Source organism: Frankliniella occidentalis, unplaced genomic scaffold, assembly GCF_000697945.3.
Source record: "Frankliniella occidentalis isolate FOCC.00 unplaced genomic scaffold, Focc_3.1 Scaffold9, whole genome shotgun sequence".
Lineage (NCBI taxonomy): Eukaryota > Metazoa > Arthropoda > Insecta > Thysanoptera > Thripidae > Frankliniella > Frankliniella occidentalis.
The window spans coordinates 658,182-684,799 of record NW_026267139.1 but is presented as its reverse complement, the minus strand read 5'-3'; the positions used below and the strand labels follow the sequence as shown (position 1 = coordinate 684,799).

The window sequence follows — 26,618 nt, the reverse complement described above, 5'->3', positions numbered from 1 at the left end:
ATTTTTTCTGGAAAAGTAGCAGTTTTCTCTGGAGAAGTAGCAATTTTTTTCCGGAAAATTTTCCAACTGTAAAACTGGGTGGTGACGAAAAAGTCGGACTGCTCTAACAACAGAGCTCTTGTCCGTGCGGCTGACAGGTTTACGAGGCACTGACGGACGGGTTCAACGTGGGCGCGTCCCCGAGGGAGGAGCAGTCTGCCAAGCTGAGGCAGAAGCTGCTCGTGCTGGGCGGCAGCAAGAAGAAGAACGCGAACCCCGAGCTCAAGGTGCGTCGAGAGTCGTAGACGTCGTGTGTGCTTTACGTCACACCGAATCTTGACGCGCGAGTGTTCTTCGCCCAGGTGAGCTTCACGCCGTCCAACAAGTTCCTCACCAAGCTGATGGGCAAGTCGTCCTCGCTGACCAACCTGGCGACCACGGACGACGAGCCCGTCCGACTGTCCGCCGTCCCCAGGCACTTGTCTATCACGGCGGAGCTCGGCCCCCAGCTGAAGGTATGAGGTCACAGGTCGCGCCTCGCCGGCCACGCAGCGGGTGTGCGTCGTGGACAGTCTGAAAGCAACACGCAATAACCTTTCCGTGTGTCATCCAGGTCAAGTCGCTGTCCACGTCGGAGATCAACCGGCCGCTGGACGGTCGATCGCTCAGCCCGTCGCCGCCGAGCCGCTCGCCGAGCCCGCAGGGCCGGGGGCCCCCGGGCTCCAGGAGCCCTGCCACTCAGCGGCTCGGCAGCGGGCTGCTCGACGCCGGCTTCCTCCCGCTGGGTGAGTCTCGGGTCGAAAAACTGCGGACCGGGCGAAAAAATAGCAAAAAGTGGTCGAAATGGCCGATTTTCTGCCCCCCAGGCTCCTCGCAGCGGCCCAGCTCGTGCCACAGCTCGTTGGAGAGCCTGTCCGAGGCCGGGCCGCCCGAGGCGCTGTTCCGGTGCCCGTGGTCGTGCGAGTGCGCACTGCGCCTGCCCGCCGCCAGGATCGTGTCGCACGGCCGCGCCCACGGCGGGCCGCTGCTCCTCGCCTTCCGCGCGCACTGCGACCTCGCCCTGCCCCTGCCCGGGCCCCTCTGCGTCCAGCTGCCGGACCCCCGGCCCGACCTCGGCGGCCAGCCCCGGGAGCTGTTCGTCGACTCGCACCGCGGCGCCGTAAGCACCCCATGGTGTAGGGTTGGAAAGCCCTGGAAAGTTTCAGGAAAATTTCCAGTAAAAACGAAAAGAATTTGGGGAAAAATGAAAATTTCCCAGACTTTGGAAGTTTTTTTGTCATTTTCCGGATAATTTTGGAAATTTCCAACCCTACCATGGTGTCAATTTGGAGTAAACATTTTTGTGGCGGCATTGAACCGCCGGGTTTCCCTCCCCCACCCACGGTCATGGTCTTCCCTGTCGTGCCCACAGCTGCGCGCTTGGCTGGCCGGCTCCGCAGAGGACTGTCGTCACTGGAGGCTGCGCGTCCAGGTCTTCCCCGCCGACGTCCCCGAGGCCGCCACGGCCACGACGACGCTGCTCGTCCGCTCGCTCTCCGTGGACGCGGCCGACCTCCGGCGGGACGCGACGGCCTCGGCGGGCGACGGTGGCGCCGCCGTCGGAGACGTCGGGCCCGGCCCGGTGGAGGCCTTCCCCGTGCCAGCCTGCGCCGGCCGTCTGGCGCTGGACTTCGTCGCCCGGCCTCGCGCTCTGGACGACGCGGACCCGGTCCCGGACGCGGTCACCGCCGTCAAGCACGGCGTCTCACCCATCGTGCCCATCGTCCACGCCGCGACTGAAGCGCTGCGGTGACGGCTTTGTTTGACGCCGCTATGTGGAGATTTTGTACATATAGATGAAATGGCGACATTGTGATGACTTTAGGACCCCAAGTTACGCCAAATAGGTCGTGATTACCCTCAAATTGGAGTGATTAGGTCGTCGATGGATGATGTGAAGGACTTCAACGTGACGACTACATGCTTGGGGAGAGCCGAAGTTGACTATCTATTTATATGTTTATAGTATTAAATGCATTTGTAAAGTTACCAAACCGACAGAAACGATTAATCAAATCCCTATCTTCTCTTTTCTGCCCTCCGCTCCGCCCTGGAGGTGACGGGTGACGGCCCCGAGTACACTACTGCTCCCCTCTCTCTTTTGTAACTTTACAGCGGTACAGTAGGCATGTGTGTAAGAAGTGTCACATTCATGGTCGAGACAGTTAGGGTGATGGTAAATGAACGTTTTCCGAGACACCCCGTTAACGCCGGGAGGCGGGGCCGGCCCCTGCGACGGGCTGGGTAGGCCAGCCCGCCGAGCGGCTGTGAGGAGCCGGCAGCCCGCCCGCCCCCCTAAGCGCCAGTCCCCGTGCAGGGGCCGGCGCAAGCGTTCGCTTGAAAGCGTTCGCATCACCTCGGGGCATGTTCACGGTGACAGCGGGTCAACCCGTTATCTCTGTAGAATGGGCTTCTCAAGGAATGGGTGACATCGTTCCCCCGCATTCGCGATTCAAATGGTGTGCGGGAACACAGGCTGGCCAGCGACAGAGGGCGAGTTGTGACGCTTAAGGGCTTAAGCGCTCGCTTGGAAGGAAGCATGAAAGGATCCTCGTCCATACGCTCTCGTGTTCCATCTTTCCCCCGTTTCCATCGTTTTCCACCCTTTCCCTCCGCTTTTCATTTTCCGCCCCCTCTCGTCCGGTTGGCCGGCCTGCCCGAGTAGCTCTGTAGGCTTATCGACTAGAGAGAGGGAGAGAGGGAGGTTGCGCCCCGGATTGACCACAACGGAATGGGACGACTCTTCGCTTCGCCGAGGAGTTGGAGTATCAAGGCCAGCGGGTGAACATGCGGTCCGCGCGCGAGTGACTCGTCAAGAGCGAGGCCCATGACTATGTCGCTGTGTCGCTGAGCCCCCGCAGTCGAGCCGTGTTCTCACCACTTGTGTTCACCAACAATATGGCTTCATCCAACCGAGGGATCCAGATAGGATCCGCTTGGTTCCAACGGAAAATAAACCTCAGGCCGCAGCACAGGGGCGTCCACTTAGTAACGGAGGAAATTTTACGACAAATGCCAGAGATCGGACAGTTTTCCGTTGGCCTCTTTCACGTCCAAAGTAAGTTGTTTCAAAGACGATTCGTTCAGAGGTTATGTTTCCTCTTTCAAGGATTCGCATGCTTTTTTTTTTTTTTTTTTGACACAACCTCGAAAGCAAAGCAATGTTGCATAGCCCACGGTAGACGACGTAATTTTCATCAAAGAATAATTTCTACTTTAAAAGGTTGTTTCGAAATGTGTTCATAATGGTCTGTCTTCTCACTCATGAAAATAATTGACAGCTACCTTTTTCTCAAAATAAGAACTATGTTGTTTTGAAGTTGTAATTCTTTCAATTTTGTTTTACCCTTTCATTTCTGCTGACCAATTATCTCTTTTATAAGTAATTTTGTGCCAGTTGGTTAGAGTTTATCAATCTCTATTCATAATTATCATTGTTTACATGGTATGTTTCTGCTCGTCAATCTAAACTTATTCTGATCATCTTTTTTTTTACAGTCTTGCACACATCAGCAAGTTTAGCTTTAAATGAAAGCTGGGATCCAGATGTTCGGTATGTAAAAAATTTCATAGCATTTATAAATTTCTTATATTGCTCCAATTATTATCTTTGATCAGAGGAGCGTAGCAGTATGATGGTACCTAATGTTATTTTATTAGATTATATCTTGTAGAAAGTATTCACAATGCAGGATGTAGTAAAACTCCCATCAACATCTTGTACTGTAAAATCTGTGGATCACATAATAATACTTTGCACGTATATTTACAGGGATGACATGGAAATGATGTTGAATAAAATAGTGCCTGAGGTGAGAGCTTTTTATCTTTTTCTTTTTCTTACAATTTTGTCCTCGGCAGAGGGAATTTGCTTCAAACACAAGATTATCATTCTTTTCTTTTGAGCATTAGCTTGATGGTTAATAAAATTTAATGGTTAAATAACATGACAGCTAAAAGAATGTCTTCATATTGGTTAATTTTCTTTTGGGTGTTTTTTTTTTCTTCAGTTTTATCCTCACTCAAAATCCCATCTTTGTATATTTCATTGTAAATATATGTAAACATTTTACGCATGCTCCAAGGTGCTATGTGTTCTTATCATGGTTTAGTTTTAATGCCAGAAGTTCTTTTGGTTGAATCTTTTGATTTGAAATGTTTAGTGAGTTATCTTTGAAACTTTTGAGTGTCATTATATTGCTGAGTAGGTTTGAAAAAATGTATATATCAGTTCTAGACAAGTATAGAAATGTATGTAAATTGGAGCAAGTATCTATTTGACCATTAAATTTGTAACTTCAAGATTTTCCTTTCCTATTATATTATTATTCTAAAGATATGTTGCCTATTAATTGGCTTGTCTTATCAAAATGTGAAGTTAAATTCCCGTCCAGTCCATAATTACTACTTTGGAATTGACTGGATAGTGGGACTTACGCTGCTGTTGCTGTACACTGAACAAAATAATTCTGAATTTTTAATTAACAAATTGCTAATTCTAGCACAGGAAAATCTTAGCCACATAGTGCAGTGTAGTGATGGTTAAGCTTGACTTGAGTTTTGAAGCAATGAAACCAGTCAGGAGTAGTTTACATTTTTCGATGTTCAGCCTAACAATAACTTTTTTTTTTTTTCACTTCTGCTTTGATACAAACCATGTCAATCTAATTGGAAAGGAATGAACAACATAATATCATAATTTTCTGAGAATGAACCTAATCTATTTAATTTACAATAAAAGTTTTTATGCACTTAATTCTCACTACTAATTTCTATTTGCAGGGTTTGCCTTACCGACATTCATGTGAAGGACCTGATGACATGGTGTGTTATTTTACTCTCTTGACATTATTAGCCTTAAAGTGGTTACTGAGTAACTGTTAGTGACACCTCTTAATCAACACTTTGTCTTTTGTTTCAGCCTGCCCATGTCAAGGCATGTTTTCTGGGATCATCTTTATCCATCCCAATATCAGAGGGCAAGCTGAATGTGGGGACATGGCAAGGAATATGGCTCTGTGAACATCGTGACCATGCTGGCTCACGCAAAGTTGTGGTCACTATCAATGGTTGTCTGCGTGATTCACGAAGTCGCAGCCCTTTAAGTCCTGTTTCGCCAATGGCTTCAACTAGCAGCTAATGTTATCATGTATATTATTGTGTTCAGGCTGTCACTGTGAATGTGTGAGTTGAAATCTGCAATACAGTCATGTGGAACTATCCATCAAAAATATTTCAGAAGTGAATAGTTGGCACTTATTGATTGTGATAAGTGTCGAGTGCTGTTCAATGACTTGCAGTCCCAACTTGCCGCTAATGTCAGGGTTTATTGAGTATTGCAGCTCTTGTGTAAACAGTCATAAGTGTTGCTGAAACCTTTGTATATTCATTCCAGGAGAGTCATGTCAGTGTTCACCTCTGTGATCTATCTCACTTAAGTGTAAATTTACAAAGAGTTTTAGTACAAAGTGTGCCTAGTCAAACAATTTATGGAGTGGTGGTCGTGGGTGTGTGGAGACGTCAGTGCTTGTGTGGAATTGTGGAGGTGCACACAACCTACTTGTATGAGGCTGCTGGCGTCTTAGCATTTTCATTTCACTGAGGGAACTAGATGAAGTTTATGACATTACACTCCATTGCCTTGACACCACTTCTTTGCTCAAAATCCACTACTCCCTCCTTACTTGGATTTGAATATATTTGTGCTTAAGTTTTTCACTCTGTTTTGTACAAAGTTGTTTTTGCTGCACTCCTGTGCAGATGGGGGCAAGCGGATGTGAGCATCGAAGTCCTTGTGTTGGCCTCCCTGTAAATTTTGAGTGTGGTCTCAAAGACAATAATATTTCACCCTTATTTCTCTTTGACCTGTGTGATTAAGTTCATTACTGTAAAGGTAAGCGAGACATCTTGCTCCTTTATTGCTTTAAAGCAGCGCACAAACTTGTCTGTCTTGTAAATCGGGTTGCCATGGACCAGTTTATTAAAATGCACACTTATGACCGTTAGCCAAGTGCTTGCAAGAACAGAGTTCTCTCATTCATGCCGTTCCACTTAGAAGATGTAATACTTAACTTTTAATTTGAGGTCTAACTAGTTTTGAACCAAACAAGCAATGATTGGATGTTCTTTTGTTTCTACTATTTCATGAATTACTTTGATAGTTTATTTCAAAACAATTAAGAATCACAATCTATTCTAATTTGTTTCAAATGGTTTTAGGGGTTTTATAGTGGCTTTTGGCATTTAAAAATAACTAGTTAGGATCTGTGATTTTACTACAATTTTTGTTTGGGGGGAGGGAGGGGGTTTCTTTTGCTTTACTGATACTGTATGACTTTTTTTTTTTTGTAATAATTGTGTTTGGTTCAGAACTTTGAATAATTTTATGCCCTCAAATTAAAATATTTCTAATAACTACTACTGCAGTAATGTTTATGGTAATTGTAATGCCTTGGTCTGTGGATGAGATATACTATCAGATCCTCATATTCCCACTCTTAAATGAGCAATATTTTGAAACTAAGCAATTTGTCTGGTAACAAATGTGGTGGTTTCTTTCTGGTGTTGCTTGCTTTGACATCTAGTCGCTGTGGCATAGCTAGAATAGATTCCTCGAAGTCTCAAATATGTTTTACCTCTTCAGGGGTATGATGGCTACATAAACATCTTGTTTCTGTATGTTTAAGTATATTTGTGTGATGGCCAATTGTGGCTCATTATAGGTTTAAGCGTAAATATAGGGGGATAAAATCAAATTATTATTGTATATTTTTTTGGTTTTTGTAAGTTATTTCTTGATCTTTGAAGTGAGTGAGTGAATGATTGAATTGCAAGTTTTCCCTCAAAATATTGTATCAGATATGTTTCTTCTTCAAATGTTGATTTGTGCATATTTTTCCAAATTTGTTCTTTGTGTTAGGCATCTACAATGGGGCCTTACACAATAATAAAAATTAGAGGAGGAAAATGGCAACCTTGATGTTTACTCATAGTGCTTGATGGCATAGGACTTTGAGGTTTATACTTTGAAGCAAGCTTTCTCTTGACTTCTGAGAACAAGACCACCTATAACCTTAAGTTTTTTTCCCCTGAAGCAAAAATCTTGGAACAGCCAATGCAATGAATCTTAGAAGAAGTTTTGTGTATCATAGGGGTTCTTGGCATTTGAACCTTTTTACCATTGGAATTTTGTCTCTCTTCAAAACACACTTGCTCATCAACATATTTTTCAACTCTAAACAGGTTCTCTTTGCAGAAAAGTTTAAGTTATCAGTGTATTTGGGGCATAGAAAGCAAACCATTGGCTTAAACATTGTGCTGTAGTGAGCTGCTGTCAATGTGTTAGACCACTGATTATCAAATAGTTTTCTTTATATTCTAGTGTTATGAGTAGTTCAAGTTGCCATTCTCTCAAATCCAGGTTACATTTGTTACCCTTACTGGCATTATGTTTGGTGTTTGGGATTTATGATATTCCATACTAAGTAGAGGTCTTGTTGGTTTCATTGTATGAATGCCCTCGTAAGTCATTTTTAAGAATAATTGGTATAATTTGCTCATCCTGTGCTATACATAGCACACAACGGGTAATCTTGTTGCGACGAATGGAGAGACACTTTGTATAAACTGTTGTACATTTTTTTATGTTTTTTGACATGTAAATTGCATAGTTAGTAAGTTGCACACTGAATTTTTTTCTCGTTTTATGATTTCTGCCCAGTCTCTCAGTTAGTAATTTCCATGGCAGCAACTTTGCGCCTCTTTGTTTTGGGGGTGGCAAATCCTTTTGAATTGTATTTATTTTTGCGCTTGCATCATCTCATAAATAGGGTAAACCTGACAATCACATGAAAAATTGACCCCATTCTTAAAAATATGGAAAGCTGCTGCACCTCTGTTATAGATAAACAATGAAATATAAGACTCTAGTCAATTCAAATCAAGTTCAAGTTTTTTTTTTTTTTGTTTTTTAAAGAAACTTTGAGTGAAGCCATTCCATTTGTTTTCACTTCTATCAAGATTTATCCTATTATTTCCAATAACATTTTTAATTGTTACCCCCTGAAAGTAGGCCTATTGTTTGAGAGTTGGGACAGCCATAAATTGTTTAGTCAGTGGTTAAAATAACTCTAACGACTGAATTGTCTTGTTACAGCCCGCTGTAACAATGCTAGTTAAAATCTAGGTTTTCAAATATTGCACATCTTTTTTTCCTTTGAACTGCATAAAAAGTTGGCTGGATATCAAAATTGTCATTACTTTCTTATTTGAGAAGAAAGTGGGCATAGCCCCAGCAAAATATGTTTTCTTGAAAGAGTCAGTGTACAAAATATAAATCTGGAGTGCACTGCCTCCATTTTGCTGTGGGTGATCATGAAAGGATTGACAAAGTGACGAAGGATTCTGGAATTCTGGTAGAAATCAAATTATCAACTTTGTTATGAATAGGTAATTAGAAAGTTGTTTCTCCTGAGATTATTTCCCTCAGCAAGTCCAAGGGAAAATCTGTTGTACAACATGGACATCGTAGAAATGACAATTGTGCAATTTGCACTAGATCTAACTGAGGGTTCAGTGTTGTACCTCTCTTGTGACTTTGTCCATGTACTTATAATCGCTCACATCATTTCATGAGGAAACTGATCCCTACATTCCATTGTTTCTAGTGTGGATGGCCAGCTCTTCTCTATCTGTAATGTGTTAGGGTTCCAAAGAGATCAAAATGCGTAGATTCATTTTTACTGTACAGTGTAAGTGTTGATTTAAAATTTAACTTAAATTAACACCCACATAGTTGCTGCAGCTTTGATGTAATTGCATCATTGAGTACTGGCCCAGTGCCTTCTTTTGATGCTCATGAGAAGTAGTACCTTCTTAAAACTTTTATTCCGGCAAAAAGAAAAAACTGTTTTTGAGTGGCCTAAACTATCACTCTTACCGTTAGTCAAACAAAAAAAAAAAAGATTACTCCATTTAATTTTTTATTTGATTTCGTAGGTTTATGCTATATTACTAATTGTGAGCAACGTCTGTATTTTCCTTTCTTGTTACTCAAGAAGTGTGACATTTTTGATGCACTAGTTATTCCATAACACTCACTTTTTCTATGTGTGCTTTGTAATTTTATTTTCTAGATATTGCAATGGAAGGAATTCTCATGTGTGTTAAATCAAATGTTCCATGAACAGAAATTTCTTGGTATTTATAAGTGGATGTGTTTCCAAGTGTGAAATCATTACTCAATGCATCGACATTCTTGTGAATCATAGTCCCTCATTCCTCTCTTGTGGACTTATTATTCAATGCTATGTTATGTGATTATTCTTGGTAGTTTGCATTTTTCATTTCAATTTTTTTTATCTGTATTTATGAACTAGTTCCACCCAGAAGACCAAGTAGTTGAGATGTAACACTGGCTTTTGCTTGAAAGCTAGTGGAATGCTTTGTTGTACCAAATAGACAGATTGAGACGATCAGTATTTATTCATCCCGTTTATTTGTTAGCGGGGAGTGTGGATAATTGGTCTCACCAGTCGACATCTCCTGCCAGCCTTTGTTCAGGCGTGACGTGAGGGAAGTCTTGTGCTCTGTAAGAAATTCACCCCAAGAGCTTGAATTTTGTGGAGACTTTTTTTCAGTGTTTGTTTTCCACTTTAAATAATTTAAAACAAAGGTTATTTAATTAAAGCATCAAATTAAGACTTACCAAAGAAAAATGGGACCGGTGAAGATAGTTATTCAATTTAAGCTGCTAGGATTGCCTTTCCTAGGAATGCTGTGCTTTCTAGACTGCCATCCAAATCTATTTCCTCCCCATTAGTCTCTTGGAGGAACATCAGTCATTCCATCCAAACTTCCTTCTCTTCTTCTTCCTGCCTACTAGATTAATAAAAGGAAGCAGCAGCACAATGTTAAAGTTTATGTATAAAAACCTAAACTACGTTATAATGTTAATTGCAATATTTCAATATCAGACTGGAACCCTTGTATCAACCTTGATATGCCAAACTTTGTTTTTGAGTAATCTCAATTTTTGCAGAAGTCACTCCTAGTGCTGGCTCAATGGTCTGTATACCAAGGCCGTTACCATAGGGTTTCATGAAAGTATTGATTCATAGAACAGAATATGAGATGGTCACCCACTTAGAGTATCCTGCAGAGCTGGAGGCACTTGAGAGGGCTCAACTAATGTATGATTTTAATTTACAAACCCATTTTGTGAATTTTCAGATACATTTATGAAGACAATTACCTGCTCAACTATTACTTGCCCACAACGTGTGCCAGTCTATGCAGTCTTTCTATAAGTACAGTAGTTCTCACTTTAAGTTTGTAATTATTTAGAAATTTGGAAGTTTACAAAGTTATATCCTCTTTAAAAATCATACATTAGTTTGGCCTGAGAATTGCTTTGAACCAGAGCTGCCACACTGCCTCTTACTCCATGGGATATGCAAATGGTAAAAGACAAAAAAACAGTAAGAAAAAAAAGGATCCCTTGGTTGAAGCCACTAAGCTATTTTTTCTAATTGCACCTTTCCTGCATTATACATGGAGTGTGTGAAGTTTAAGTGACAGTTTTCGAGAGTATATTCATCTATGTACATTGATAGAAAACTGTTAATAAAATATCATTATCAGTTTCCCATTTGTCATGTACATTCAGCTTTCAACAATTGTTGCTTTTGTTGACTTATTGTAAATTACAAGGGGTTATGTGATTTTGCAAGTTAATAAAATCCTATTGACTTTGTTAAGATTTGTAATTTATTTCTGATTCTTAACACAAAAAAATCAAACACAAAATATTATCTTCACGCAAACTTACAGATCAAAAAAGAATATCCTATACAATAGGTAAATTAAAGGTCAAGTGTAAAAAAATTCTGTTGAGGAAAGGGTTACAGTTTTATGACTATAGCCCAAAAATTAACGGCGCCTTCGTGAAGAGCTCTTGGACCTGTAACCATAACATTGTATTAAGATTTATTTGAAGTTTGAATTTTCAAATCACACTTACTGAGAGAACCTCACCTTTTCGGACCCTTAACAAAACACCAGTCAACATTGATTTTTTGACCCAGGAAATCTGAGGCATCAAGAGCTTCACGGGCTGCTGCAGCTTCCTTATAGGTTTGAAATTCTACCAAGCAATATCCCTGTCACAATGTGAAGAAACAAATTTAATAATTTCAATTGATTCCTGAAAATGTTTCATCTAGCAGCACAAAGTATATTCAAACAGGATAATAACCTTTAAGAAACCCGTTCTACGATCCAAATTTAAATGAATGTTCTTAATTTCTCCAAACTCAGAGAATTTGTCATGAATATCGTCTTCTTGAGCTTCCTCATGAACAGAGGTCACAAATAGAATCCACCCCTCAACGGCTATTAGAAAAAAGGAAAATTAGTAAATGTTGTACTATATTATAAGTAGCACTGTTAGAATGCAGTTACGACTATTGTCAACAAAAAAAAAAAAAAAAAATTATTCTCAAAACAAGCAAAAGTTAAAAGAAACTCACATCTTTGTGGTCCAGGCTCCCCATCGTCATCTTCAGTTTCCATAGTTTCATAATGGCGAATGTCTTCCCTCGCAGAATTCTCAGGACCAAATCCACGACCCTTGCGCTTGCGAGCTCTACCCTTCATGCGGGCAATGCCCTCTGGAATGAAGAAAATTTTTGATGTATCCAAACCAAGTGGAGAGCATAGACGCAATAGTTATTCCGGAGAATGTCAGGTAATTGAGCAGAGGATTAAAAAGGACAAAACACATGGTTAAAAATGATAAAGGGATGGGAACATTGAAAGGAAAGAATTTCCATTTCAGTCATTTACTTGTTTGTTCCTTTAAAAAGTTTGCACATCTTAACATAGATAACTTAACCTCAAAAGAGTGGCAAAATTAGAACGACAAAAGTCTAGCAAAAAGAAAAATGCAGGGGGAGTAAAAACAGTCTGATTTAAATTAAAGCAGCGTATACATGTTTCCTTGTAGGGCAGGAAGAAAACACAATCTTTGCATCCTCTAGTCTAGGCCGGTCTGACAGGCACCCACAACACAAGCACTTCCTCACTTACCATCACCTTCATCGTCTACTTCAAATTCCTCTGCGTTTTCAATGTCCAAGACGTCTGCCATCTTCGCGACCGTAGGATAAGTAACAATTAACCTGAGGTATTACTCAATTCCCTATGAGAAGTCAAGAAAACAAGTTCAAAACAGTTCAACAATTAAACTTCTTGAACCTCGCTCGCTCGTTGCTCGTTTTGTTGTGAGTGCGCGTGCGCTTGTGTCTGTTCCTTTACATTCAACTTCTACCTTGATCTACTACTTCTTCTTCCTTTGGTTGGTTCTTTCGCACGAGAAGAAAGGCAGAGAGCCGAAAGCGTTGGCCAAAGCTGTCGGAATGGGAGAAAATTACAGAAAGAAATGATGGGAGTCAGTTAATTTATTCATTCCTCCTAGCTAGATTGTTCTGGTCTCTTTTTGGTCACTGACACACCCCCAACGTTGAATGACGTCATACAGCCGACGACAAGCAATAGGTTAAGGTGTTTGTTGTCAAAATAAGATGTTGATGTTGTGTTTTTGTCAAGCATTATCCTAACTTTTTCAATTTAATGGCAGAACACTTCTGAACATATTTAGCTTGACATGAATCTTCATGCAGAGTGTTCAGTGCTGTCATGTTTCTTATAATAATGTGTACTTTCTCAGGAAACTTGTGATATTTGGCAAGCACTGGTAAGCAGCTCTACTTGTACATTTACCATCTGCTCAATTGAACTTTATTATAAATCTGTGATAGTGTTTGTATTTTATTTTGTACATTAGATCATTGATATTTCATTTGAGAAACCTAGACACTTGTCTGCAACTGCTCAGAAAGCAAATCAAATTATCACCAAAAGTACATTTACTCGGTGGATCCCCTCTGCTCTTAAAATGAACCAAGAAACTGCAACTACTTTTCCCTCAAAACCCTTAGTGGCTCCTAGAGTTTTAACTGGACCTGCTAGTCCTTATAACCAGGGAGCTATTGATTGGTGAGTGGCCTCTCTTAAGGTTGCCAGTTTGGATCTTAGAAAACATTTTAAATCTAATTGAACCGTATCTTTTAGGGGAGAAAATGGTTTACTAGCCTACGGCTGCCAATATACTGTTGTAATTGTTGATACAAGAAATGTACAGCCAATACAGTCACTAGACAAGCATAAACATATGGTGAATAGGGTAAGTCCCTTCACTATTGTCCTTTTACAATAAATATAACTTTTTGTTCTTCTCATTTTGATCACTTTTTTTACTTTGAATAGATTTTATGGGGAGTTGGTCAACAGAAAAAACTTGTTTCATCTGATACTAATGGTAATATAATCGTATGGAACATTCCATCTGGAAAAAGCAAATTTTGCCTGCAGGACAGTAAAAGTTCAGCCACAAGTAAGGCAGCTTATCTAAAAATTGTGCAATCTCTGTTCTGTTTAGAGCTTGCTTGAATCTTGCTTGTTTTTTTCCTGTCTAGGCATGGCGTGGCTTACAGGATATGATGAGGGCAATCATCTATTGCTCACTCTTCATCCCCCTTACTCTATTGTTTTGTGGGATACACTTTCAGGGTGTAAAATCTGGAAGAAAACTTACACCGAGTCCCTAGTCGCGTTTGATTTAAATCCCTTTGAGGCGAATAAAATTGCCTGTAAGTCTCTGTTTATTTCTCATGACTTACTTATGGCTTATATTTTAATTCTTTTTAATAATTGTTCTTTTTCTTTTTCAGTTCAATGTACGGACTGTATTCTTTTTGTAACGGATTTATCACCATCAAAAGTACCATCATCCAATGGACGTAAATTTTACATATCTTCACCTAAACAAGGTTCCAACGCGCGTCCATCAAATTCTGGAAACCACCTGTTTGGTGGAGCTGTGGAAGAAAAGAATGGTGCAAGAGATCGCCTTCGTAGGCTTATGAGGGATTTGGTTGTTGGTGAAGTGAAACCCAAGTATGTTTTAGAAACCATCACTTCACATCACATTACAGGAATGAAACTACTGTCGTTAATCTGTATATCTCATACTCCTTTCAGAGCTGAAGAATCGGTCCAAGTCAGTGAATGTTTACAAGTTATACATCACCAAGCCATCAGAAATCTTCTTCTCCTAGTATACTCATCAGAAATTCTCATTCTTGATTTACACATAAACCAGACAGTCAGCCTAATTCCATTTGAACGTTCTACTTCCCCTCTTCTCCAGGTATGTTTTACTTAAAATCTGAACTGATTGAAATAGAAGCTTCATCTAATTTGATAATTGTTTTCTATAGGTTGTGTCTGCCAGACAACGGAATGTGCTATACTGCTTGCATGAATCAGGTAGTGTTTCAGTAAGATTTCACAGACAACAGCCTCAGTTTCTTGGATCACCTCTTGATGCACCAGGTTCATCAAATAGCTTAGGTCAGTACCCATTTATCTTTACTTCATAGACTTCTTTACTGTAACTTTTTATATAATTTATGTGCCACTAAAATTTTTTGTTTTAAGATACATCTATATTACTAAGTTTTGATGCATGTGAGGGGCTTTTTGTACAACCGAGTCTGGTGGTTCTTCTGGAGTGCTTTCTGCCACATCTAATAATTTGTGGATTTTTATTTTAGCTGACATGGCGATTGGTGGAGATTTTCTAGATGTTACTTATGAGCAAAAGTGCCAAAGTGAAATAATTAGGCAGACCAAAGGATCTAAGATTATTGGTATTGCTCTCAGTCGTAAGTGTGAGAAACGAGTAGGTAAGATATGAGCATTTATATTTTTAATTTTTGAATGGAAATCTTATATATTAAAAGTCTTGTATATTTCCTTTTCCTTAAAATTTTCAGCTTTATTTATTAACACTGGAAAGATAGTCTTTCTTGAACTTCAAACTTCTAATGTGGGCGCTGCGTGGTATGCCAATTTGCTCCTCAATTCGTCAGGGCTGCATCCCAGCTGGCCAAAAGAAACTCTGGCGGACCTTGTGCCTCCACTTAATAGCGTAAGAACTATGATTATCTTTCTTTATTTCTTCTTCTCCTCCCTACCTCTATGGCCTTTCCCTTTACATTAGTGGTTAAAAATGCATATTACATCTCAAATGTTTTTTTTCTTTCCCAAAAAGGATGCAGTAGTTGGTCCAGTTCGCCTTCTACTGATGGGTCTGTTACATTCGATCACCAGCCCCCTAACTGCGGTGAGAATGAGCCACTCAACATTGTCTGGAAAAAATGGGAAGAATCACTCCCTTCAAGGACCACTCCTTGCTGTCGGCACCTCCAATGGACTTGTTCAAATAGTCAATGTTGCAACTGGAACTATTGAAAAGGAAGTTGCCATTAGTTCATACCCTATCAGGTATGTCGTTTATTTACCACAGTAACAGTCACATTATGTGTACTTTAGACTGACGCTTACATTTCTGTCATCAGGGGTATTGAGTGGGTCAACCAGCACTCTATTTTGACATGGAGCTACCCTAATTCTAGCCCTAGTAGTAATTTAGTGCGAAATGAATTACGCCTCACAAACATCATGACTGGATATATTCAACAAGTGCGCCAAGATCGTGGTGATGAAGCAGCTGTTGAAATTGTTCGTGTCTCTCCACTGAGGTAACTCACACTCCAATGGCAGATTTTTTTAAAAATCTTCAGTAATCTGTAGTTGGCAAGTTCTAGTATGCAATAGATTAAAGACCTTTCTTAAAAATTGTTTCTTGCAGGTCTTATTTTGCTGTAGCACAGAAAGATGCTACAGTTGAAGTATGGGACATGCAAAATCTTAATTTGCTGTGGACACTTACTAAGAAATTTCCAGGAGTTTCTGCATTGGTGAGTAATTTCTGAGTATTTCATCATTTATACAATTTGAAATACAGTCAAACGTGGTTTTAGTATACCTTGTCAGAAAACACCATAAACAGATTCATTTGTATAGAAAATCAAAATTTGGGAATCAGTATGTTTACAGGAAAAAAAAAAAAACAAACACTAATACTGGGTTTCACTGTATCAGAGGCTTTCAGACAATTATTGATACTATGGGGCTTTGAAAACATTTCAGGAATGGATGAGTCCATATAACAAGAGAGGATCAAGAAAGAAATCTTCATCAGCTGATAAGGAGAGTAGAAGAGCCAGTGTAGTCTCTTCGCCTACAACCCCAGGTAAACAAATCTTTTCGTTTCAAGAGAATACTTATTGCCTGTTTCACTATTAATTTTTAAAGATCTCTTTCATACAGAGGAAGTTCAGGCTTTTGGCTCTACTACAAATGTTGCAGTAGAAGTTGATACTGAGGAAGGCAAACAAACTGATGTTATTAGTGAGCAATTTGCTCTTGCTGATACAGAATGTAATTTTTATTATTATGTCGTTGAAGGGAATGTAGCAAAAGACAGTGCAAAAATTATCCAAGAGGTATCAATATTATGAATCTAACTTTGTTTTTACTTATAATTATCACTCTGTTGTAATCATTATTGAAAATTTCACAATTTATTTTTCAATAGGCTGGAAAAGCTCCCATTTCATGTTTAGCCCACAAGGGTGAACTAATTGCTCAGGGAGATACTGAGGGTAACCTCCATTTCTATTATTTAAAAGCAAGGAAGCATACAGTTATTCCAACAAGTGGTGGTGCTATAAAAAAAATGCATTTTGCACCAGGCGAAGGAAATATGAAACTCCTTGTTCTTTATAATGATGGTGTACTCCTTTTACATTTGGGTGAAGTTAGTTGTATTCTTGTTAATCCATCCTTCTCTTTTGTTAACCATTTTTATAAAGATGCTGACTCATTACTACCTCTTTCCTGGTCTTACAGAGCTTTAAGCGGGTTGAATTGAAATGCCCCAAAGATATGGTGACTGTGCTTGATATAGACTGGGCTAGTGAAGATTGCCCTCTCCTTTTGAGTCAAGATGGATGCATTCGAATCATGGATTCGAACTTCAAAGAAAGTTCGTCTTCAATAAATGACTATGAATTTCAGGGTCAGTTTTGATTTTATTCTATATATGTATTATTTGATCGTGTACCATAGACAAAACTTAATTACAACTATAATTTCTGCTGCTTCTAGATCGAATTTACTGTGTAGCCCTCCTTCCAAAGAACGTGCGCAGAAATCTAGAAATTATTCTTGCTACCCGATATTGGGAAAAGGATGAAGAGGCTAACATGAGTACTGCCCCAAAAGCTTGGGAGTATTTGACATCTGAAGATGGTTTTACAGAGCCTGAACTAAGAGGTACACTCATAAGATTATTTTATCTTTTTTCCCCATTTTAAAATATAAGAAATGGAATTACATGTGTGTGTGTGTGTGTTTGTTGTAGTGATTGGTGATCAACTTAGACAGATGGATCAACCTGCACTTTCTCTTCTTTCGATGCAAGATGCAACTATGGGTGTAGCAGAACGAAGTCTCCTTGTAGCAAAGCTTTTTGGTGAACAGTTTGATGTTGATTTTTGGACTATTGCCCTGTACTACTTACGAGTGGCTCAGGCAGACCAAAAACAAAGGTTTGAAACTTAATAATATTGCATCTTTTCTCTGTACTGGGTATCATGTAATTAGTGTGATGTATTGTTACTGCTTTGTTTCAGGTTGAGCGAGTCAGACTTTTCACTTTGTGACTTTACTAATTTAGCAATGGAATCACCATCCTCAACTAGTTCTCAGAACCCCAAAATTCGATTAAACATTTTACCTTTAGATTCTCATTATGATTATTTATGTGATTCATACTCCTATAAGGTACAAATGTATTTGAATTTCTGTTAATACCAATACGCTTAAAATCAGTAATCCCTATTCATTTTCTCTTTTATAAACCTTTTGATATTAATTTCAGCGACAGCAAATGGATCGTGTTGTGTCATATGAAAGCAAGAGAGGTGATGAGGAACACACCAAAAAAGTTATTCAAGAACTTATACTTCTTGGGGAGACAGATCGTGCTGTTCAGCTCTTACTCGAAACGGAACTTGAGAATCCTAATTATTACACAGATGCAATTAAGTAAGAATTATTCATTATTTACTTCTACTACTACTACTGTACTGGTGCTTACTTCATTACATGAATGAAAATCATAATCAAGTCAAGAGTAGAAGGAATCTGAATTTCAAATGATTCATTCAATTTTTTTTTGTTCATTCTTTTTAAGAGCTTGCCTTGTGGCCACCATACAGTCTACAGGTGCTGCGCAGAGCACTATCAAGCTTGTAGCAACAAACCTAATTGCAAATGGAAACATATGGGAAGGTGATGAACCACATTATTATTCAGTGTTGCACAAACGTGTTCTTCAGTATTAGTAATGACTTTGTTTTCTTCTTTGCCAGGTGTTCAATTACTTTGCCTGATTGGTAAAGGTCTAGATGCTTGCCGCTACCTTCTCTCTTACAACTTATGGGACTCTGCTGTATGGCTGGCCAAAGCTGTGTTACCGTCTTCAGAAATGCATGAAGTTATGAGAAAATATGCTGATCATCTCTTCGCCACAGGTCACAGGGTATGTTGGTACTTACTGTTTTGTAACATTCGATGATGAGGTTTGTAAAGTGACATTACCATGCATTATTTTTGTTTTCACAGAATGAAGCCATACTGGTGATTCTGTCCATGGGCAGTTTTGAACGACTTCTTGAAGCTTTAGGAGGTTTTCGCTTACACAAACATGCAGGACTGTTCCTTCAGGCATGTCGTGAATTTGGTCTACTCCCACAAAGGAAATATATGGAACCAGCATCTCCTCAAACTACTCTTTTGACTGCAGTAGAGCTTGACTTTGCAAGGTGTTTATTTGATGCTGGAAATCATCATGCTGCTTTGTTACTTTGTAAGCGCCTTGGGGAAAGTGGAAATGAGCTACGACGTGAATTTGAGATTCTTGCAGAAGAGGTTATATAGCATAGGTTTTTAATAGAAGTGAATCCTCTCTGGTTTGAGTGATTCACTTCCCTGTGAACTTCACTGGCTCCTCGATTTTGTTTGACAGATTAAAAAAAAGAAAGGAATCAATAAGGGGCTCAGAATTCTCATTTTGTGTTGGTAACTTTATTACTACGGGATGATCAACAAGAAATGAGACAGTGAGGAACACAGGATTTGTAACAGTGATGGTTTCACTGTTACATACAGTACATGCTAAAATTCAATTGCTGCAGATTGCAGTTAGCTTTTCTATATGTACAGAGTGCATGAAGTTTTGGTTGTAAACTTACAGTAAATGTATGAATATACATTTATAAACACAGATCCAATAATATATTTTTATAATTTGTGATATTTACCATCTTTTTGTACAGTATTGAATGAGGTACATAATAGTGTGACTATTCGAGCCAATCAGTCTTTTAGACATAGTGGGATTCTTTGACATGTACCAGCTGTATAATTCTTTCACATTTGTTTGTACTGGTTTGCACTGTGTTGTGACAGGCCATCTTGCATGTCACAGAGCTGCTTTTTTGTTATAGTTTTTTTTTTTTAAGAGAAATCGTCTTAAATTTAAAGAGATTTGAATTTGTACTAATCAGTGACCTGTGATCAGTTGAACAGTCAATTTAGGTAGGGAAATATTATAGCGCTGTACTTATAATTAAGAGATAGCACTGAAAGAGGACTGGAGTAAGTCACTAGAAAACTAAGTTTATTGTAAGACATTCCTGATATATGTTTACTATCACTTGTGATATTGTTATTTTGAAGTTAATGCTATTAATAGTTATGTCTGTTGATATGTTTTGTTTTTCATGCTGATATTGAGAATTTAGGATTGATAATGGGTAGATTTTAAAGTTTCCTTTTTATTTGATTTTTTATGGTTTTTAAGCAATATACTGTGTTTCCTCTATGAGGAGGAAAACTGAAATGTATTTTGTCTGGTAGTTTTGCGCCTTTAAAGAGAATCACAGTTACTATCTTTTACAACTATTGTAAAATAGCTTTAAATCAAAATTTCTGCTCCTTGCGCCTGTTAAAAAGTTTACTTTTATTGCTAATAGCTAGAAATATTGGTCCCCTGAACTTTGTTCCTTCATTTTTGCTTTCATTATTTTATTGCAATATATGAATTAATTGTAACATTTCCTTTAATAGAGCTCTGCACATTCCCTGAACACCTTGAGGGCATCTTGCATTTTGTTATTCCCACTTTTGACCTTAACAGATATGATTATTAGTCAGCTTGGGAAGCCCTTTACATGTGTGTTCTTATGCGACTCTTAAGAATGACGCACTGGTCATCTATTAAATAAAACTGACTCCAATATAAATAAACATGGATTTGAAAAAAAAAACAACATATTTGTGGCCATTTAAACAACAACGCGTCATGTTTTCAACCATGATAATTTTGACGGGCGCCTTGAGCCGTACCTGCCGACCCTAGCCCAAGCAGACCCCTGCTGCTCAGTGGTCAGTAGTCGCTCCTCCTCTCTCTTCCTCTCCCTCTCTCTCTCTCCGCCGCCCGGCCCGGCCGGGCCCGGTCGGGTCGGCCGCGGGGCCCGCCACCACCGCGCCCGCACCCGCGCCCGCCGCAGTCTGCACAGAGAGGCCCCGCGGGCGCGAACACGGCACCGCGACCGCGAGTCGACCAGTCGTATCTAATCTGGCGATACCTGAGCGCCACGCAGCATGGCGCAGTGCACGCTCGCCACGCTCGGCCTGCTGCACCCGCTCCGCACCGCCATGACGCTGCCCCTGCTGCTGATGCTGCTGCTGGCCGCCTGCAGTGAGTACGCCCGCCCCAGGCCCGGCCGCGGCCGGGGGCGACGCGGGAGGAACGTCAGAATGGTGGCAATATAATGTGACTGGAGTGCGTCGGACGGGTCATGTTTACATCATTTTGACGTTCCACCTGAACGGCCGCGCAGCAGTGCCTGGCGGTGCGGCTGCAGCAGACTCTTCTTGTGGTGGCCCGCAGGTGGTGGCCACGGGCTCCACGACGAGGAGGAGCTGCCGCCGTACCACTTCCCCACCGGCCCGACCATCGGGCAGCTGCGCGTCCAGGCCAACGCCACGACGGCGGCGGTCACGGCGGCGGCCTCCGCCGGGAGCAGCAGCAGCAGCACGCCGTCGTCCAACGTCACCGTCGTCTCCGCGACGCTCGCCGCCGGTAACGCGTCCGCCGCCGCCGCCGCCACCATCAGCACGCCGACGACGGCAGCGGTGAACGGGACGACGACGACCCCTTCCAAGGCAAAGCCGGCCAGGACGACGCCGGCGTCCTCCGCCTCGGGCGCCACCCTCCGGCCGTTCGTCGAGCCCACCAAGTCGGCCGCCGTCCTGGTCGGGGTGTTCGTGTCGCTCGCGCTGCTCGGCTACCTGGGGCTCATGGTGTGGAGGCGGGTCTTGGAGTGAGTATACGCCTGGCCAGTGTAGTAGCGCGGCCCGCTGCTCCCCGGTAGCCGCTGGAATGCCGGCCCGGCCCGGAGCGGCCCCGCCGCGCCGCGCTAACGGCCCAATTCTGTAATATCTATGAATTGGTCCGGATGGCCTCGCCTCGCCCCGCCCCGCCCTAGGGCTGCTCCGCCGGCACGTCGTCGCCAGCCCCAAATTCCAGACTACACTCTCACTCTGTGAGAAGTCACGCCCCCGAGCCCGAGCGGAACCGCGTGGGGCCCGCCGTCATATGGAACCCTCACATTTTGGGTCTCCCATCCGTCAGGGGAGTGCAGCCGAGTGCACGCGGCCCGCCAGTCCTAAGATTGGACCGAGCGTGGGTTCACCATCGACCTGGTGGATTTTCCCAGAAAGTACGTCCGTTTTCATTTCTGCAAATTTTTTACGGCCGGGGCTCGGCGCCTGCGAGACTTGGGGTAGGCCACCCCGCAGCACACGCGTGCATCGCAGGCGCGGTGTTGCCTACCCCTCAGGCGCTACGGGGAGCTCTCGCGCAGAGGCGCGCGCGCGCACGCTGAGAACTTTGAGACCGCGTTTCGTAACGGCGAATGACGGACGTATTTTCTAAGGTGATCCCTATGGATACCGCACACGCGTGAACTTTTGGTAGTGTGTCCCGTTGGAGCTTGGTGTGCGAGAGGAAGAGTAGGAGAGAGGAGCCCAACTTGTACCCCCCCTCTTGTTAACTAAGGACTTGCTCATCCACCACCCACGCCTTATTAGACTGCCATTCACCGCGCTGCCTTACGGCCTCCCGAGCGAGTAGGCAACCGGCCCACCCAACCACCAAACGAGACGATCAAAATACACGTCTACTATTTGGTTACATTTTAACCTTTTTTCCCCTTTCTTGGACCGTCGTTTTGCAGGAGGCGTTATGGCAATCGGGAAATTCTCATCAACGAGGAGCAGTTTGATCACGAGCGAGATCTCGGCAACTTCCAGGTAAGAGCGAGAGAAGGGCGGAGGGAGATGGGGGCGGGGGGCTCAAACCGAGAGTGTTGTTATTGGAATTGGAGCTCCCACTGACGTCAGTGTACACGCTCTGCTCACTCCCGTGTCGCCGCACGACGGAACGGCGATGGCGTCGTGTCGGGAACATGCCGAAGTTTCAGATAAACGAGTGAAACACGAATATGTAATTAAACCACCCGGACACCGCCGTCCACCTCATCGCTTCCTTCCGCAGACGTCAGCTGCTGCTGCTGAAGCCGGATGAGCTGGACCTCCAACGGGATCGAATCCCCCCCCCCCCCCCCTCCGCGTAAGCTGACGCGCGCAAAAGTTACAGGGGGCCCATAAAAAATGTCGACCAAGAAACTGGTCGACGACGCCCAACAGTCTAATGACCGATGATGGCCAACGTGCCAAAAAATATTCCCTTTAAATTCAAGAAAAAGCAAAGCAGTGGTAATTGCGAGATTTGACCCCTTTGATTTGACCCCTTTGATTTGACCCAACTTCGATCAGCGGTTTCGTGAAATTGATGTGGTTTTGATTGGTCGCCGTCGCTATGCTGCTGGCACTGGGGCGACGTGAATCATGCCCGAGGTCCTTTCTTCTGTCTCGTTGTCGTCGGCGCGCTCCCATATTGCGCCTTGCACACGCGTTCACTTAGAGGAGCAGTGAGGAATATTTATCCCCCACTCCTCAAACAGCTCGCGCGCTCATTTTTCACCTGTGTTTTTTATACTTTTTTTTTGAAAGATTGCTCAATAGCCGTACGTGAGCGCAAACAGCCGCTCGTATGAATGACGCATTCCTTCTGTTTGATAGTTGTGAGCTGCAGCGCCCGAGCTGCTGCTTCTGCCGCCACTACACACTGCCTGAGGACGCGGCAGCATTCAGCGTCCCCCGCTGCAAGGTCCGCACCTACCGCAGATCAACGGAGAGACCCGCGTACGCGCAAGCGAAGGGAAGCTGCTTCAGCAGAGGGGGAATCCCTCCCGCAGCGCCCAGCCCGGCTTTTGAGCCCCCCGGCCGCCCGGCCCGGCGCCCGCAGCCAGGCAGCCCCGTGCGGCGGGGTGTCGGGCGGGTCGGCCTGCCGTCCAGGAGGGGGACCCCAACAGGACTGTGATATACCCGAACACTCACTTGAGGCGAGGAGGCAATACCGCGGGGGCCTCCGCGTCCAGTGCGAAAATAAGAAACTTGTACTCTACTTGTGAGACACAGGGAGAGACGAGAGAGAGAGGAGAGTTGGAAAACGAACAAAGAGAGAAATAAAATCCAACAGTAACATTTATTGTCCAGCGCATCATGAAGAGCTCAGCTTGTAACATCCCTTTCATCATTTAGCGGAAGTTGAATTATGAGACAACGTAAATAATAAGAGCATTCAATGCCATGTAGTAACGCACAGCGCTAAAAACAAGGAATCGTAAAAACTGTTATGTGGGAATTTATCTATCTCTCTAGGCTGTTGAGAACTGATGAGATCAATTACACGAGCATGTAATAAACAAATCTAAAAGAAATATACTTCAAAAATGCAATCACATTGAGAGAGGGACCTTCCTAAAATTTCAAGTAAGAGTATATCCATCACTTTATCAACCGGTTCAAAAAAGACCTAGTTTGGCACTAAAAAGCAGCTATTGTTTTCTTACTTCTTTTTCTTCACGACGAGAGGACCAACATTGTCACCAGTAGTTTCATTGTGCTCATTGTGAGAACCATCACATTTAGGGAACTGTTAAAAAGTTCAATAAAAAGAGAAACAATTAGCCTATAATTTAGATAGATGAGAAGTAATTGTCTGACTAATTTGGTCCACTTACGGATTTGCTCTTCCAGCAGCGACAGAATGCTGAGGTCTCGCCTAGATCTTCTACATCCACGGAGTGGACAACTTTAGGGTTGCTTTTCTCAATCTTTTCATTGAGGTGAATCTATACAGAAAAATTTATGATCATACAAGACTTAGAATACAAACTGTTAATGAATGAATGTCACATATGCAAATACACACCTTACAAACACGTCCACATGGGCAAAATGCAAGGTATGACATGTATGTTAATCCACCAATGACAGCACCCAGCGGCACCAGGGATGCCCAATCACGGACTGTAACAGAATTAGGATTATTCAACTGGTACTAATCTAAAACATATTACAAGACACTTCGTACAAGCACCTATCAGTTTGCAATTGACATGCATTCATAACAAAATTTTGCCAGTCAGCTGGTACCCTAAACATCAAGAGCCAGGCCTAGCTTGTAAGGTCACTTGGGTTAGCGACCTCCGCAATCTCGACACGCACGGGGGACCTGATCGTCTACACAACAGAACTGCCAATTTCTACTTACATCCAAGTTTGAACCAGCCCCCGATGGACTTGGGCACGGGGAGGCTGGAGAGGTAGTTGGGGATGTTCTGAGTGACCAGGTTCGACATGACCTCCATTGTGATGACTATGGTACGATGACGATCGAGTCTGAAGTGCCGACAGGACACGAAGACCTGAAGATGAGGAGGAAACGCCCTGCTTCACTCAAACTCTGCAGAGAAGTCGGGGTGCCACCGGCGTGCTCGGACGGAAAAGTGCTTCTTCTTTGACCACTCACTTTCACACAACCACTGTCTCCAGCAGCAGCAGCCGAGAAGCTGAAGCTGCTCGATTTCAGAACTTCGTCTGTTGCCAACAACACGGTAACAGAAGGCTCATCTGCGTGCTTTCCCGACGCGTGTTTCGAAGTGTTTGAGGTAGTTAAAAAGTTTAGGAAGGCTATTATAAAAGACTGCGACACGCATTTTTAACTTGACTTTTCCTCGTTTGTTTTAAGATCACCATGTTTTCCTTAATTGCAGGTGGCAAACTTGTCGTAAACAGATGAATGACGGTAAATACAATTCTGCTGGAGAAGTCGGGGGTCAAGTTGCGGTGTTGTTTGTGCGTTGAGCAACCGAAAACTCTGCCGGTTTGAGTATTTGTGCTGAATTAGAGACGCCTTTGATTTGGGTCAAATTAATTTTAGTACCGTTGAAGAAAATCCACAACTTTTTTCACCATGCCGCGAATCATGATCAAAGGAGGAGTATGGAGGAATACGGAGGTAAATAGGGTTATGTCTGCATTTTTGGTTAAATCTAGTTTCTTTAATTCTGAACAATTTAAACCTCGATTTGTTTTGTTTGTCCCAGGATGAAATTCTTAAAGCAGCTGTTATGAAATATGGCAAAAATCAATGGTCTCGTATAGCTTCCTTACTTCATAGAAAGTCAGCAAAACAGTGTAAGGCCCGTTGGTTTGAGTGGTTGGACCCTAGTATTAAAAAGACTGAATGGAGCAGAGAAGAAGATGAAAAGTTACTCCACCTGGCAAAGTTGATGCCAACTCAGTGGAGAACAATTGCCCCAATTATTGGCCGAACAGCTGCCCAGTGCTTGGAAAGATACGAATACCTTCTGTAAGTTTCCTCAATTGCATGAAACTTCCTTGTCTCACTCCCTCTTACTACTATTACACTGTTCATATCATTGTATGTGTTTTAACAGAGATCAGGCACAAAAGAAAGAAGATGGGGACGAAACTGAAGATCCTCGAAAGCTCAAGCCAGGGGAAATTGATCCAAATCCTGAAACCAAGCCAGCTCGTCCTGATCCAAAGGATATGGATGAAGATGGTTAGTATCAACTTAAATTTGACACGGGACCACCTTCTGATTTGATTCATTCATTATAGTTTGATTTCTTTCACTTTAGAACTGGAAATGCTTTCTGAGGCAAGAGCTCGTCTTGCCAACACACAGGGCAAAAAAGCAAAGCGCAAGGCCCGTGAAAAGCAGTTAGAAGAAGCAAGGAGACTCGCTGCATTGCAGGTACATGTTTGATCATTTGCTTTCCTCCCAACCTGTGCTTACAATATGTCAGAAATGTAAAATTTTGTACTATTTGTATGGTAACAGAAACGGCGTGAGCTTCGAGCTGCTGGAATAAAATTGGCACCAAGGCATCGCAAAAAGCGTGGTGTTGATTACAATCGTGAAATTCCATTTGAAAAGAAACCAGCACAGGGTTTCTATGACACCTCTGAAGAAGTTGTTGATCCCATGGCACCTAATTTTGGCCGTCTCAGACAACAACATTTGGATGGTGACCTGCGATCTGAGAAAGAAGAGGTAACTT

The 26,618-nt window shown here is 42.4% G+C and overlaps 7 protein-coding genes across 9 annotated transcripts in view; 5 read left to right on the top strand and 2 right to left on the bottom strand.

Moving 5' to 3' along the window:
- The window catches only part of LOC113204076 (uncharacterized), a 20,231-nt gene extending 18,219 nt beyond the window's left edge, over positions 1 to 2,012 (top strand). The window contains exons 4-8 of the mRNA XM_052276224.1: positions 138 to 266; positions 342 to 494; positions 593 to 764; positions 846 to 1,138; positions 1,391 to 2,012. Of these exons, the coding sequence (XP_052132184.1) occupies positions 138 to 266; positions 342 to 494; positions 593 to 764; positions 846 to 1,138; positions 1,391 to 1,771 (1,128 nt within the window). The 3' untranslated portion in view covers positions 1,772 to 2,012. The remainder of the gene's footprint in view (positions 1 to 137; positions 267 to 341; positions 495 to 592; positions 765 to 845; positions 1,139 to 1,390) is intronic.
- A 679-nt stretch (positions 2,013 to 2,691) lies between these two features.
- Positions 2,692 to 10,775, top strand: LOC113204085 (UPF0047 protein YjbQ). Its single transcript, XM_026419088.2, has 5 exons — positions 2,692 to 3,076; positions 3,517 to 3,571; positions 3,791 to 3,830; positions 4,801 to 4,842; positions 4,940 to 10,775. Exons 1-5 carry the CDS (start codon positions 2,917 to 2,919, stop codon positions 5,156 to 5,158), a joined length of 516 nt encoding a protein of 171 aa, XP_026274873.1. The 5' UTR covers positions 2,692 to 2,916; the 3' UTR covers positions 5,159 to 10,775.
- On the bottom strand, positions 10,763 to 12,319 carry LOC113204086 (RNA-binding protein 8A). Its single transcript, XM_026419089.2, has 5 exons — positions 12,106 to 12,319; positions 11,547 to 11,687; positions 11,273 to 11,409; positions 11,053 to 11,177; positions 10,763 to 10,978 (listed from the first exon to the last, which is right to left on the bottom strand). The coding sequence occupies exons 1-5, from the start codon at positions 12,164 to 12,166 to the stop codon at positions 10,948 to 10,950; spliced, it is 495 nt and encodes a 164-aa protein (XP_026274874.1). The 5' UTR covers positions 12,167 to 12,319; the 3' UTR covers positions 10,763 to 10,947.
- Positions 12,320 to 12,421: 102 nt separating this feature from the next.
- LOC113204084 (WD repeat-containing protein 11) lies at positions 12,422 to 20,384 on the top strand. Of its 3 annotated transcripts, none has more exons than XM_052276192.1 (24): positions 12,422 to 12,772; positions 12,863 to 13,074; positions 13,150 to 13,261; positions 13,345 to 13,471; positions 13,554 to 13,727; positions 13,809 to 14,034; positions 14,119 to 14,287; positions 14,358 to 14,490; positions 14,694 to 14,825; positions 14,916 to 15,070; positions 15,194 to 15,426; positions 15,501 to 15,683; positions 15,794 to 15,902; positions 16,135 to 16,237; positions 16,300 to 16,490; positions 16,583 to 16,804; positions 16,897 to 17,065; positions 17,155 to 17,322; positions 17,411 to 17,597; positions 17,682 to 17,832; positions 17,930 to 18,096; positions 18,245 to 18,342; positions 18,423 to 18,592; positions 18,676 to 20,384. In XM_052276192.1, the coding sequence occupies exons 2-24, from the start codon at positions 12,974 to 12,976 to the stop codon at positions 18,988 to 18,990; spliced, it is 3,795 nt and encodes a 1,264-aa protein (XP_052132152.1). In that variant the 5' UTR covers positions 12,422 to 12,772; positions 12,863 to 12,973; the 3' UTR covers positions 18,991 to 20,384. The 3 variants fall into 3 exon arrangements, with proteins under 3 accessions (XP_052132152.1, XP_052132159.1, XP_026274871.1); XM_052276199.1 differs by having other exon boundaries at positions 12,837 to 13,074; XM_026419086.2 differs by having other exon boundaries at positions 12,425 to 12,772; positions 16,315 to 16,490.
- Positions 20,385 to 20,601: 217 nt separating this feature from the next.
- Positions 20,602 to 23,731, top strand: LOC113204049 (integumentary mucin C.1-like). The gene is made up of 4 exons (XM_026419048.2): positions 20,602 to 20,815; positions 21,008 to 21,440; positions 22,356 to 22,431; positions 23,263 to 23,731. The coding sequence occupies exons 1-4, from the start codon at positions 20,719 to 20,721 to the stop codon at positions 23,266 to 23,268; spliced, it is 612 nt and encodes a 203-aa protein (XP_026274833.1). The 5' UTR covers positions 20,602 to 20,718; the 3' UTR covers positions 23,269 to 23,731.
- LOC113204050 (CDGSH iron-sulfur domain-containing protein 2 homolog) lies at positions 23,710 to 25,094 on the bottom strand. The gene is made up of 4 exons (XM_026419049.2): positions 24,800 to 25,094; positions 24,458 to 24,555; positions 24,267 to 24,377; positions 23,710 to 24,178 (listed from the first exon to the last, which is right to left on the bottom strand). The coding sequence occupies exons 1-4, from the start codon at positions 24,894 to 24,896 to the stop codon at positions 24,092 to 24,094; spliced, it is 393 nt and encodes a 130-aa protein (XP_026274834.1). The 5' UTR covers positions 24,897 to 25,094; the 3' UTR covers positions 23,710 to 24,091.
- LOC113204048 (cell division cycle 5-like protein) overlaps positions 25,053 to 26,618 on the top strand; it is an 11,219-nt gene continuing 9,653 nt past the window's right edge. Inside the window, exons 1-6 of the mRNA XM_026419047.2 lie at positions 25,053 to 25,196; positions 25,302 to 25,546; positions 25,635 to 25,900; positions 25,989 to 26,116; positions 26,196 to 26,311; positions 26,399 to 26,611. Coding sequence (XP_026274832.1) covers positions 25,502 to 25,546; positions 25,635 to 25,900; positions 25,989 to 26,116; positions 26,196 to 26,311; positions 26,399 to 26,611 — 768 coding nt within the window. The 5' untranslated portion in view covers positions 25,053 to 25,196; positions 25,302 to 25,501. The remainder of the gene's footprint in view (positions 25,197 to 25,301; positions 25,547 to 25,634; positions 25,901 to 25,988; positions 26,117 to 26,195; positions 26,312 to 26,398; positions 26,612 to 26,618) is intronic.

Excerpts from the sequence above, each read along its gene's own strand:
- LOC113204085 (XM_026419088.2), top strand. The coding sequence starts at position 2,917 with ATGGCTTCATCCAACCGAGGGATCCAGATAGGATCCGCTTGGTTCCAA. Across the intron at positions 3,831-4,800 it reads TGAATAAAATAGTGCCTGAG|GGTTTGCCTTACCGACATTC; the intron begins GTGAGAGCTTTT and ends TTCTATTTGCAG. Across the intron at positions 4,843-4,939 it reads GTGAAGGACCTGATGACATG|CCTGCCCATGTCAAGGCATG; the intron begins GTGTGTTATTTT and ends CTTTTGTTTCAG.
- LOC113204086 (XM_026419089.2), bottom strand. The coding sequence starts at position 12,166 with ATGGCAGACGTCTTGGACATTGAAAACGCAGAGGAATTTGAAGTAGAC. Across the intron at positions 11,410-11,546 it reads GGAGCCTGGACCACAAAGAT|CCGTTGAGGGGTGGATTCTA; the intron begins GTGAGTTTCTTT and ends TTTTTCTAATAG. Across the intron at positions 10,979-11,052 it reads TTTGTTAAGGGTCCGAAAAG|GTCCAAGAGCTCTTCACGAA; the intron begins GTGAGGTTCTCT and ends TTATGGTTACAG.
- LOC113204084 (XM_052276192.1), top strand. The coding sequence starts at position 12,974 with ATGAACCAAGAAACTGCAACTACTTTTCCCTCAAAACCCTTAGTGGCT. Across the intron at positions 13,472-13,553 it reads CAGTAAAAGTTCAGCCACAA|GCATGGCGTGGCTTACAGGA; the intron begins GTAAGGCAGCTT and ends TTTCCTGTCTAG. Across the intron at positions 17,833-17,929 it reads GTGATTCATACTCCTATAAG|CGACAGCAAATGGATCGTGT; the intron begins GTACAAATGTAT and ends TATTAATTTCAG.
- LOC113204049 (XM_026419048.2), top strand. The coding sequence starts at position 20,719 with ATGGCGCAGTGCACGCTCGCCACGCTCGGCCTGCTGCACCCGCTCCGC. Across the intron at positions 20,816-21,007 it reads GCTGCTGCTGGCCGCCTGCA|GTGGTGGCCACGGGCTCCAC; the intron begins GTGAGTACGCCC and ends GGTGGCCCGCAG. Across the intron at positions 21,441-22,355 it reads GTGTGGAGGCGGGTCTTGGA|GAGGCGTTATGGCAATCGGG; the intron begins GTGAGTATACGC and ends GTCGTTTTGCAG.
- LOC113204050 (XM_026419049.2), bottom strand. The coding sequence starts at position 24,896 with ATGGAGGTCATGTCGAACCTGGTCACTCAGAACATCCCCAACTACCTC. Across the intron at positions 24,556-24,799 it reads GGGCTGGTTCAAACTTGGAT|TCCGTGATTGGGCATCCCTG; the intron begins GTAAGTAGAAAT and ends ATTCTGTTACAG. Across the intron at positions 24,378-24,457 it reads CATGTGGACGTGTTTGTAAG|ATTCACCTCAATGAAAAGAT; the intron begins GTGTGTATTTGC and ends TTTTCTGTATAG.